Source organism: Arvicola amphibius, chromosome 8, assembly GCF_903992535.2.
Source record: "Arvicola amphibius chromosome 8, mArvAmp1.2, whole genome shotgun sequence".
NCBI lineage: Eukaryota > Metazoa > Chordata > Mammalia > Rodentia > Cricetidae > Arvicola > Arvicola amphibius.
The window spans coordinates 50,621,703-50,634,922 of NC_052054.1; the positions used below are offsets into that span (position 1 = coordinate 50,621,703).

Consider the following 13,220-nt stretch of genomic DNA (forward strand, 5'->3'; position numbering starts at 1 on the left):
ACTCACTAGTATCTGACAGTATGTCCATTCTTGAGCGTACCCATGAGGTCGTGGTTTGTGTGCACTGACACACACTGTCCTGCTGTATTCAAAAATTCAGCTCTTTCTATGCATTAAATTCTTAGAAGCAGAGCTAGAAAGATGGCTGGGTGGTTTAAAGCACTGGCCGCTCTTCCAGAGGACCCGGATTTGATTCCTCACACCCACAGGGCACCTCACAACCATCTGTAACTCCGGTTCCAAGGGGATCCAACACCCTCTTCTGGCCTCCACGAGCCATGCGGATGGTGCATAGACATACACAAAAAATACCCACACATATAAAATTGAAATAAGTAAACCTCAAAATAAATAAATTCATAGAAACACAGATCGTTAAAGCTTAAAAGCAGCTTTGAGATTATCCTGTATGGTGACTCTTGTTGGAGTAACCTGGAGAGCTTTATACATAAAGCCACTTGCGTACCGAAATTCTAACTACTCGGCATTTAAAGGGTGAAAAAAAATCCCCTACTTAAGCAAGAACTAATGATGGAATCCACCCCTCATCTAACCAAAACACCCTTCTCTATTAGCATTTACTTCTCTATTAGCATTACTTCTGAGTAAATTTAGTGCTGAATGAATGTTTACCTCAGAAGGCTATATACATATTTATTACTTCAGAAGGCAATATGTATGTGTTAATATTTCAATTGTTATAAAGTTCTTATTTATCTTGCATCAAATTCTTTTGTATGGTGCTTTTGCAAAGCACCATATCTGAAAGAAGGCTCCCCACTTTTTTCAAATTAAACACTTTTCCAGTCCTCCAATGCTGTCCTGTGGGAACTTTGACCACAATGTCTGCCTGCTGGGTAACAAACTCCTCCAGCTCTGACCTGTAAAGGAAGAACAGAGCAGAGCCATTCATCCTCAGCATAGTTAACCCACTGTTATTTGGCCCAAACCAACTTGGCATTCATTCAGTAGCAAGTGGATTGTTCTTGGGCACCTCCTATATACCGAGCAAGACAGGGACTAAGAGTCGAGCACTGGACAAGAATGCTATCCCTGATCAGAAGGATAAGACATTTCTTCCACGTTTTAATGAAAATAGATGTTTTTCTTGCATTATATTCTGATGATAGGTTCCCCTCTTCCTTCTCCTCTCAATTCCTCCCCACCTCCCTTCCCATGCAGATTCACACCCTTCCTGTCTTCTACTAGAAAACAAACAGGCTTCTAAGGAATAATAATAAAATAAGATAAAGCAAAATCAAACAAACCAGAATAGGACAAAATAACCAAACAAGAAAAAGCACAATAAACACATACAGATGCAGACACACATGTGGGTGCACACAGGAATCCCCTAAAAGTCACAAAGTCAGAAACCATGATAAATATACACAATGCACCTGTAAAGGGTTTTTTTTTTTAAGTGCCCCGACTTAACATCATGAAACGAAGAACCTCCAACAATGTTGTTTAACTCACTTTGTGTTGACCAGCTACTGCTGGGCATGAGGCCTTCCCTTAATAGTGGTTTGTTTCTTCAGTGGGACTTGCTTGGAAAAAAACTTATTTTTCATTTGCTACCCAGATATCCAGTGGTTATCAACTGGAGACAGCTTCTGGGTTAGGAGTAGGGGCTTTGGCCGTGTCTCCTTTCAGCTCTGGGAACCCATCTGGTGCAGGCCTGTGCGGACCCTAGGACCCAGACCCCCAGTCTGGCATTCTCTAAGACCCATCTCCGCCTTTCCTTGATTAGACTATGCTACAAATAAGGCCAACCCCACTAGTAGAGGACTGAAGACACGAGTTCAAGTCCTAACTTTGTATTTACAATGTAACAGAATAACTTGCTTTTCTAATCCCAATAAAATTTCTGGTAGCAGAGCATTTTTTAATCTGTAATACATCAATTCAATCTCAAGACTATTTTTAAAAAAACAACTAGCATTTCCATCTATATCGCTTGTTTGTAATAAAGATAGCAAATGACAATGTAAGCTCATTTTTTTTCAAAACTATAAAGAAGTGAGCAAGTTGTCTTGACTTGGAGCAAAGTCCACTACACACCAACGTTTGACATAGCTCGACACAGCTGTGTACTTATCAAAATAGAGCATGAGACCGGATGGTTTTAAAGCAGCTGTGATGGTAAGCAAGCAGAGCTCTAAAGGGACAGTGTGCAGTGCGTCGTCATCAGCACAGCTGTGCCCATGAGGACTGTTTTCCTTTTCCAGGACCCTAAGAGCACACCTTCCCCTAGATATAAACTTCAGGGGATGCATGAAGGGCTTCCAGTTCCAAAAGAAAGATTTCAATTTACTGGAGCAGACAGAAACCCTAGGAGTTGGTTACGGATGCCCAGAAGACTCTCTGGTAAGTACCATTCAGCCAAGAGCTTTTCCCCTGGTAAACAGACCACTTTCGACAGTGAGATCAACCTCCTCTGCTTCGCTGGGTTCCTTTCTGCTGCCAGGAGAAAGAAAACTCATTAAACTAGAAAGGCTTGTGGGACGCTCCTGTCACCTGTGCAGCTGCTCCAGCCTTCAGTGAATGGGGCATCTACAGCCCACAGAAGCTGCTCAGATGCTGGTGGTCACCCGGGTGTAAGAAATGGGAAAGCTGAAGCCCAGCTGCCATAGGAACACGGGAAGAAAGCTAGCGTGCCTGAATTCCAGCAGAAACCAAATGGAAACACAAACTGCTTACCCAGTAGGCAAGGCTCTTTGTATGTGAAAACTGACATAAACGGTCAGCAAGTGCCAAGGAAAACACTGTTTCCCTTTTCTCATACAGATATCTCGCAGAGCATATTTCAATGGGCAAGGTTTTATTGCTTCGACTCAGAAAATATCTTTCTTTGATGGCTTTGAAGGAGGTTTCAATTTCCGTACATTACAGCCAAATGGGTTACTGTTCTACTATGCTTCAGGGGTAAGTACTTGTGTTCCTCTGAGGATATTCTATGTAGCTGTTTTGTCTATCAGAAACAAGTTTCGTGCAAGTTGAAAGTGAATTTTGATTCAGATTTTAGCTCACAAATACACAGAGACTATCATATGCTAAATATGTAATACACATATTTTCATTATAATCTAATTCTTTGAAAATTTTATACAATGTATTTCATCATAGTCTCTCTCTCTCTCTCTCTCTCTCTCTCTCTCTCTCACACACACACACACACACACACACACACAGATGTTCCTTCCCCTAACTCCTCCTGCTTCATCCCACCTCCCTCCCTAACCCCAACCAATGTCCCTTTTTTTTATATACATAAAAAAATCCTTCGCTCAGGCCTCTCCACACTGTGGTTGCCACAGTGGAGGCCACTGTCCAGCCTCAGAGCAGAGATACCAGGTGTGTGCGGTGCTGGTGAGGTTGGCCAGGCTCCCTGAAGATGGAGGGCCCTCTGTCCATGTTCGGGGACCACAATACTGGGGAAGCGATCCTCTCCCAGAACGTTATGGCTGCAGCTTCTATTGCCAACATTGTTAAAAGTTCTCTTGAGCCAGTTGGCTTGGATAAAATGTTGGTGGATGATATTGGTGATGTGACCATTACTAATGATCCAACATGCAAGTCTGCTTTGTGCTGCCCATGTATTCCTGGGTATGAGGCCCACTGTTGACCTACAGAAGCCATACCCTATAAGAAAACTGATTTCCTCCTGCACAAGCCATCAACAGACTACATTTCTACAGTTGGGGTGGAGTTCATGAATCCCTTCTTCTCATGCTAGAACGCTGACTGGCTTGATGTTTCACAGGTCCTGTTGAGGCCATCACAGGTGCCTGCGCTTAGGAGTATAGATGACACTTTGGCTCCAGGCTTGCCCAACCTCTGTCTCTTTATACCTCTCTCCCCTGATGGTCCATGAGTCTCATGGGGAGGGGGTGACACAAATGTCCCATGAACTTACACTCTGAACACTCTGACTAGTCATAAGCTTCTGGGTTGACTGCCATCCACTGCACAAAGAAACTTCTCTGATGATATCTGAGAACCGTACTATTCTCCAGGTGTTGAGATAAGAATTTAGAGGGCAGATAGCTACTGTGTCTGCTTAGCAGAGTGATGGTAGCAAGTTCACCCTGTGAGCTGCCCAACCAGAGGTTCTTGGCCAGGCCGACAGTACTAGGCATGTGTTTGCTTCTATAGACCAGGCCTTAAATCCCAAAAGACAGCAATTGATTACATCCATAGCATTCATGCCACTATTGCAACCACAGACATATCTTAGCATGGAATTCAGTCCTGTCCCTCAGGAGCTGATGGGTAGAATTCAAAGACTCCATAGACTCAACTGTGGAAAATTATATCTTTGTTTTCTCCAGCTGAAATAACATTTTCCAACCACAGTTGTGTTAGTACTACCTCTCACTTTATCATTGAACAAAATTACACATATTTTTCACTTGACATTACAGTGGGCGCAGACATTTGAAAATATCATTTTTTGTTCATTTCTACTACTTTCAAATATAGAAGCTGTCAGGTCTATTAAATCTATTATTTAATGTCTTTATATGGAAGAATATTATTTTATATCACAAATTCCTCATTTGACCATTTTGAGAGCAATATTTCAGTGTAGTAGTAATATTTTTATTAGTAGGAATATGTAGTAGTAGGAATATTTCTCCTTCCTATTCATGTTTATTTTGTCTTAAACATTTTAGGTTATTGCTTTGTGAAAGAAACCACATATATCCACAACCTGCCAAAAGCATCCACGGCACCACAATAACAATAGCCTCTGCATGTAAGAACAAACACATTGGTGATTTAGTTTATAAATTAGAAGGAAGCTGCACTCTTCTTTGCCTTTGAGTTTACAACAGGATACTCAAGCTCAGTTTACTAAACTTAAGCCAAAAATAAAAGACTGGGTTTGTGGCTCAGTGACAGAGAGCTGGCCTATCATGTGTGATGCCCACTTCAGTCTTCATTCCCGTGAAAATAAAGCTCTGTAGAGGTTTGGTGAAGCTAAGATTCAGCCGATAGATCTCTGCCTATACCACAGTTTAGGAAAACAAATTTTGCTTTTTACAATCACCTGTATCTGTCACCTTTTAAAAATTTGCCTCTGTTGCTTGTGTGTATTGGGAGAGTTAACATGTGCAGGTACACACGGGTGCTTGTGCGTGCTGAGGTCAAAGGACAACCTCAGGTGTCATGCTTCCTCAAGTGCCATCTGCCTTGGACTTGTTTGGTTTTGCTTTTGAAAAGAAGGCCCTCACTGGCAGCGTGGCCAGTGAGACCCAGAAATCTGCCAGTCTCCATCTGCCCAGGGCTGGGATTACAAGTATAAGCCACCATGCCCAGCTGTTCGCATGGGTTCTGGGGATCAAATGGGCTCTTCGTGTTTGTACAACAAACTCTTTGTAGACTGATGAATCTCCCTTAGCTTTGTCATTTTTATTTTCAATGTAGTTTAAATCAGTAGCATCCGTGTGGATTTACAGAAAGCATTTTGTAGAACTTTTGCCCCCAACGCTTGTCTCTGATTACCCTGGTCCATTAAATAATTTTCTGTCACTCTCAGTGGATTTGGTATGCAGTTGGGGTTTGTGAACTGACAACTGACTTTAAAAGTTAGTGTACATGTAAGGAAAAAGAAACCACATTATCATACATCAGTGTTTTGAAATGAGCAGTAAGCAAATACAGAAAACAAGTAACTTCTGCTTCTTGAAAGATCTCTTCTATCTCGATGAATCAAATAAGTGAAACGCTTAAAAAAAACATATTAGTGAATTAAGTCCAGCCTCTTTATCTAGTTGAATCCTCCAGGAGGCTGAAACACTCACTTTCAAAGGGATCAATGAGAGTAATGTGGAAGAAATGCTTAGATTAGGAAAGTATTGAGACTAAGCCATCTCTTGGCATGATATAACCACAAAAGTGTTTCAGTTCAAACTGTGGGAGTATCTTTTTTCCATTAACATATGCGAGTGGTGGGAAGGGGGAGGGAGGGAGAGAGAAAGACTACAAATATGTATATCCTACCATGTATATCCTACCATGTATACCTACTATGTATATCCTACCATGTATACCTACCATGTACATCCTACCATGTATACCTACCATGTATATCCTACCATGTATATCCTTCCATGTACACCTACCATGTATACCTACCATGTATATCCTACCATGTATATTCTTCCATGTACACCTACCATGTATACCTACCATGTATATCCTACCATGTATACCTACCATGTATATCCTTCCATGTACACCTACCATGTATACCTACCATGTATATCCTTCCATGTACACCTAACGTGTATACCTACCATGTATATCCTACCATGTATATCCTACCATGTATATCCTTCAATGTATATCCTAACATGTGTTGAGGTCACAGCACAGCTCTTAGGCATCAGTTCTCGCCTTCCTCCACCTTGTTTGGAGGCAGCAGGCTCTCTCTTGGTTTTCCACGTCCATGTGTACTCCAGGTTTACAAACTCCTATCGACATTTCCTGCCTCACCATGGCAGTACTGTACTGCAGATGCATGCTATTGGATCTGATTTTTACATGGCTTCCAGGCTTCTGAATTTAGGTCATCAGGCTTTCAGGGCAAGCACATTCACCTACTGAGTCAGTCCTAAACCACACCTATTTTTTTTTCATTTTTTTTAATTCTTTATTTTTTTATAAAAAATTTCCATCTCCTCCCCTCCTCCTCCCCATTCCCTCCCCTCCCTTCCACCCATACCCCCACTCCCTCCCTCTCCAAGCCAAAGAGCCATCAGGGTTCCCTTCACTATGTTAGGTCCAAGGTCCTCCCAGCTCCCCCTAAGTCCAGGAAGGTGAGCAACCAAACTGACAAGGCTCACAGTGAGCCCATCCATGCTGTAGGGTTCAAGCTCATCGCCCACACCTATTTTTATAAGCCGCATTAATTTAGGCAAAAGTGTTTAGTCGTTGCTAGTCACAGAAATTATCTTATCAGCAAATTTTCTGCACACCGTGTGTTCTTTTAAGCAATACCATCAAGTGGATTGTGAAAACATGTCCTGTTTTTATCCTGAGAGTCCTACTCAAATACATGTGCTTGTATTTCAGTCTGATGTGTTTTCCGTCTCTTTGGACAATGGGACTGTTGTCATGGAAGTAAAGAAGACCAAGGTTATGTCGGCAGACAATCATTACCATGATGGGCTGCCCCACTTCGTCATTACCTCCGTCTCACCCACAAGGTATAGCCCCTCCCTTCCTGTACTTTCCAGCAGGATCTTCATTTCCAGGGTGTGCTTCTGTAGGAAGCACTGTGGCTCCTAGGCTGTGCCGGTGCTTTTGTAGTGTTCCAAAAGTAATGGAAGGAAAAGCTTACCTTCTTCCCAAAAAGATGCTATTCATTTTCAAGAGATATTAAAGAAACCATCAGAAAGTTGCTTAACCAAAAGAGACTCTTTGGTTGGGGGGGGAGGGCTCAATAAAAGATCCCTTTTCATCTCTGCGCTGCCAGTGCACACCAAGGACTTGGCGAATAGAGTGTTTCACATAGAAGGGGTTCAGCCAATACTGGATGTGTTTAGATTTTTGAATCTAAACAGTAAAGAGTGTTACATTTATGACCACATTTTTAAAAGCTCTAGGTTCATCTTTAACATACATATTACTAGGATTTCTTTTTCATAAAACAAAATGTTTTGAAATAAGAAAAACCCTCTGTTGGAGTCTGCTGCTGCCCTGTCTCTTTGTGTAGAATATTCCCATCAGAAGTAAATGGTGGGTCAGTATCTGCAGACTCTGCTTCTCATGATCAGCCCCCACTGTGCTGGCCAATGTAACTGACCTCACGTACATGTGACGACTGCCAGAGGTGGGCTCTGGTTCTCCCTAAAAAAACTCTCGGCCCGGAGATTTAAATTCCAACCTCGGTTTGGAGAGCCCTTCTTGCACATAGTCGTGTTTAGTCATTTCCTCCTGGGCCCCTGAGGAATCTGTCTTTTCGTGAAGGAGAGGTTCCATTTTGGCCCCGTGAGAAAACCTGGCTGTCTGGTGAAAAGTAATGTTTGGGTGAGATGCGCTGTGTGTAAAACCTCTCTCCTTTGCAGATATGAACTGGTAGTAGACAAAAGCCAACGGATTGAGACTCTGACAGGCAAAAAAGCGGAACAGATTCAAACAAGCGAGAAGAAGTTCTACTTCGGCGGCTCACCCATCAGTCCCCAATATGCTAATTTCACCGGATGCATAAGCAATGCCTACTTTACCAGGTATACTAATTTTTAATCAGTGAATGGGCCTGATTGCTATTGATCAATACAGTAGTGAAATGTTTACACTAGTAAAATTGATAATTATGAAATTTACGGTCCTTACCAGATAGTAATTAAAAGTTCATGCACTTGAGCAACTGACGTACTTAGGATTGTAAGTCTCTTGCTCTTTTGTTCCTGTATTGCTATGGCTAAGCAAGCCTTCATTTCTTCACCTGAAAAACACAGATAACAAGAGCACCTGCTTGGTAGGCTTGTCACAAAAATTTACAAGACAATACATATTAAGGTACCTTGTTCAGCACCTGGTATATAACAAGCTATAAATATGATACTTTTATTTTGTGCTGGCTATTAATAGGAAACTACAGGTAAGCATTCTGAAATCCTTGTTCGAAGTTCAAGGTCTTCTTAATTTAACGCCTGGCTTTAAACAAAGTCACTGATCTAGATCCTTAAGAGAAAACAGAGGCTCTGAGGATACAAGACAAGCAAGGGAGAAACTGAACACAGACAAGGGACACAGGCATGGTCCTCGTCACTCAGTGCATAGAGGAAAGGACAGCTGTCGGTCGGAATGTGGAATGCCAAAAAAAAAAAAATAGTGTTAGTTGACTGAACGCTAATTAGGCTTCCTGTTAAGACAGGTTAGGCTCCAGCACACGAACTCAATATACACACACCTACATTTGCACCACTGCAGGGTTTTGCCATAGCTTTCATTACTTAGTGATGGACAGCATTTTTAGGATAATTTTCTTCCTTTTACACACAGGCTGGATAGAGATGTGGAGGTGGAAGATTTCCAGCGTTATTCCGAAAAGGTGCACACTTCACTTTATGAGTGTCCCATTGAGTCATCGCCATTGCTTCTCCTTCACAAGAAAGGAAGAAATTCCTCAAAGCCTAAAACAAATAAGCAGGTAACCAATCGCTAGCACTGTGCGGAATCCACAGTGGCCCTCAGTTGCGCTGTAGACCCTGTTCTCGCTGACGCATGCGCCCAGGTGAAAGAGGGTTCCGGTAGCAGCAGATGGCCCAGCTTGTAGCATGCATTGTCCCAGGGATTGCTCTTAGAGGAGCAGAGTTAGCTATTTACTTCCAATCCTAACGGTTTTGCATTAAAGGCGATCAAAATAGCTCTGCTCTTAGCAGTGTGTGTGTGTGTGTGTGTGTGTGTGTGTGTGTGTGTTTAATATTTAGAACTATAACTGTCTACTATAATCTACTTTCAGCAATAATTTTCAGCTTTTGTCATAGTCATGAAAATCATTAAAGTTTATTTTACCATAACACAAATAATAAAATCCCAGAGATAGATATTGGGGTTCATGCTGAAGATCAGAAAAGCAAAGCAACCAAGCCACTAGAGAGCTCTAACCTCTACCAAGGCTCAGACAAAGGGGTGACCCCGTCCTCAGCGTGACTGCAGACTGCAATGCTCTCCACCAGACCTCAGACTGCAATGAGCTCTTGTCTCCTTCTGCCTTTTATACCTCTCTCTGCCCAGCCATATCACTCCTGTGTCCACCTTGCTAGTGCTGGGGTTAAAGGCATGTGACCCCCGAGTGCTGGGAACACTTTGTGTGAGTTCTGTTTCTCTTTTTAGACATGCAATCTCGTGTAGCCCAGGGTGGCCTTGAGTCCTGAGATAAAAGGTGTGTGCTACCACTCTCTGGCCTCTGGTGGCTTGGCTCTGCACTCTGATCTCCAGGCAAGCTTGATCTATTAAAATACGGATAAAATCACTACATTTTACCTTCCCACCCTTTGTGTTCCTCCCCTCCGTCCCATGCACAGGTGGATGGGAATGGCCCATTCGTTAAACAATGAGCTGTGAAATTTCACCCTTGACCGCCGTTCTTTCTTATTTACTCATGCACATGATTTGGTTCCGTTACAAACGAGAGCTCTGGTGCCTTCCCAGTCTCTCCATCTAATATTCTCGGCTCCCTCCTTGGCGCCGTTTCAGCAAAGCTCCATCAGTGCTCCTGCTCATGCACCAGCTTCCAAACAGGGCTCCTGGCTAATTCTTTGCCCCTTACCATCAGTTCTTGGCACAGCATCTAGACCCCTATGCGTGCACACCATCTCAGGCACTCATCAAAGTGCCCTCTGCCACCAGTGGACTCAGCAGAAACTCCCGGGTCCCTACAGTTCCCGATAGGTCCTGTGTGATCAACACCCTATCGCTCTGGTCTTCTTGCTCACTTGCCCGCGTCACTCACTGTCCTCCCCCACCAGCCCATTACCAAAACTGCCCACATTAGCCACCACCCTCCCCTTTAAAATTTGTATCCAGTCTTTCCTGTCTCCAATTCCTCTCTTCTCTCAATTTCTCTAGCTGCCTGTTCAATGCCACAGCCTATCTACTGCCTCTGACCAGATTATCCATATTTTTTGCCTTTTCTGGTTGTTCTTAATCCCATGGGGAGAAAGTGTAACTAAGATTCATGTAACTTATGAAGATGTGTCAATAACTACCAAGAAAAACTGGCTACCTTTGTTTTAAATGACTGTTTGTTTGTTAGAGACAGGGGTTGTCCTGGAACTCACTTTGTAGTCCTGAACTCATAGAAATCTGCCTACCTCTTTCTCCCAAAAGTGCTGAGATTAAAGGCTTGTGCCACCCAGCCCTGGTTTGAATTTTTATCAAGGATACATTAAAGGGTTTGGATTGTAAGCATAAGTTTATGTCCTGCCAGTAGCTCCCAAATAAACATATTGAGGCTTAGTATTAATTATAAATGTTCAGCTGGTAGCTCAGGCTTGTTACTAGCTAACTCTTATGCTGTGGGGTAATGCTCTTATGCACTGTAAAGATTCATCATTCATATTAGTTTAATAGAACACTGATTGGCCAGTAGCCAGGCAGGATGTATTGGCAGGGCAACCAGACTAAGAGAATTCTGGGAAAAGGAAAGGAGAGATGCAGTTACCAACCAGACACAGAGGAAGCAAAATGAGAATGCCTCACTAATAAAAGGTACCAAGCCACATAGCTAAACATAGACAAAAATTATGGGTTAATTTAAGTTGTAAGAGCTAATTGTTAATAAGCCTGAGCTAATAGGTCAAACAGTTTATAATTAATATAAGCCTCTGTGTGCTTCTTTGAGACTAAACAGCGGCGGGACTGAGCAGGACAGAAACTTCCGTCTACACTCTAAAATTCCATCTACACTAAAATTAATACATAAGTCTTATCTATATTGAACCACTTGACTTGGTACTTTTTCTCAGTACAGCATTCTCATCTTGTTTCTCTGTGTTGACTTGCGACTCTGACACTGCCCTTTTCCTTCCCATCATTCTTAGTTTGGCTACCCTGCCTATACTTCCTGCCTGGCTACTGGCCAATCAGCATTTTATTGTACCAAACTGAGTGACAAATCTTTATAGTGTACACAAGGATTATTCCACAGCTTTGGATTAGAATAATTTATTTTCACAATCACTTCCTCTGAGTGCATAGTTGAATAAATTTTTAGAATGGATTTCAAGAGATAAAATTACTGGATCAAGGCAAATCACATTCTCAAAGAGGTAATGCTAATTTTATATTTCCCCACAGGTACTTGAGAATACCTATGTTAAACAACTATGTTCTATGCTTAAAGTTTTTTCAAAGTTTTAAGATGAACTTTATGCTTTAAGATGAACTGGGAAATTTTCATTTGTAACATAACAGTGTGTTCACTGATAGGGTCACTATGGGTATCTAGCCAGCCACTCTTTTCCGAGAACTGACTCCCTACCCACCCTGTAAGTCCTGTGGTTCAGGACTGTGACACCCACTCCCTGGATAAAGGTGATCAGACCAGTATATATGCCCTTAACTGAGCAGGCCTATGAAATCCTCTTCCTTGGGAAGGAACCTAGAAAGATGAGCCTGTTCTGATTAACTACAGTTATTGTAAGTCTTAGAGCAGATGTGTACAGAGAAAGCTTTCTAGAAAGAATAAAAGCCAGAAAACTGACCTGAAAGGAAAAGAGAGAGTGAGAGCAAGAACAAAAAAGGGAGAGAGAGAGAAATGGAGTTGGTGTTGGTTTGGGTTTTGGTTTTTTTAGTATATGTAGGTCTGACACTTCACCAGGAGTTAAGGGAAAGGGAAATGATTGCACTCAATAAAACTGAATGCATAACCAGGCTTTCCAGCCCTCCCTGCTGCCAAACATCTCCTCTGTCAGCTTCCTGAGTGGGTCAGATATGGCCACTCCTTGTTTTAAAGCCTGTTTGGCTCCTCATTGCCTAAAAGCAAAACTCTACCTCTAGCCCATCATTTAAAGACCTTTCTGTCACCAACCTGATTCCAAGTTTCTTTTTATAGACCTGCCTCTCCAAATTATCAGCTCTTAAATATCAACTATCATCTCCCACCTTTCTAGTCCCTACCACATAGCACCTACATGGTGCCCACCACATAGCACGCACAGAGTGTCCATCACATAACACCCACAGAGTTCCCACCATATAGTACCCACCAAATGCCCACCACAGTGTGTCTACCACAGAGTGTCCACCCACAGAATGCATGCAGCAACATTGATTTCTTTCATCTTCACCTCTACTCATCCAATAAATGTTTGCTTTAAATAGTGACTAAACTATTACATACTTGATTTTCTCTACACTTTTATTTTTCCTCAGAAATAAAGATGACATAATCATTAAATATTAGTCAATAGTTTCACAACACTACATTTTCGCATCAGTGGGGCAATTTAAAAGGCCCAACAGATTATCAAAGAAAAGAATTCTATTCTAAAATGTTCTTCTATATTGATTCGGTGACACAAAATTTCATTATATATAGCCTGTTGCCAAAAAATAACCTTAAATTTTTCAAGCTTTTTAAAGATCTATTTATTTTATATGTATGAGCAAGCATTCTGAGTGTGTGCATGTCTATGCACCATGTACGTGTCTGTGCCCCAGGACATCAAAAGAGGTCATCAGATATCTTGGAACTAGAG

At 42.1% G+C, this 13,220-nt stretch overlaps 1 protein-coding gene across 2 annotated transcripts in view; it reads left to right on the forward strand.

The window, feature by feature from the left end:
* The window catches only part of Lama4 (laminin subunit alpha 4), a 146,732-nt gene that overhangs the window by 116,882 nt on the left and 16,630 nt on the right, over positions 1 to 13,220 (forward strand). For both annotated transcript variants that reach the window (XM_038340164.2, XM_038340165.2), the window contains exons 26-30: positions 2,232 to 2,370; positions 2,791 to 2,928; positions 7,084 to 7,217; positions 8,079 to 8,240; positions 9,019 to 9,166. In XM_038340164.2, the coding sequence (XP_038196092.1) occupies positions 2,232 to 2,370; positions 2,791 to 2,928; positions 7,084 to 7,217; positions 8,079 to 8,240; positions 9,019 to 9,166 (721 nt within the window). The remainder of the gene's footprint in view (positions 1 to 2,231; positions 2,371 to 2,790; positions 2,929 to 7,083; positions 7,218 to 8,078; positions 8,241 to 9,018; positions 9,167 to 13,220) is intronic.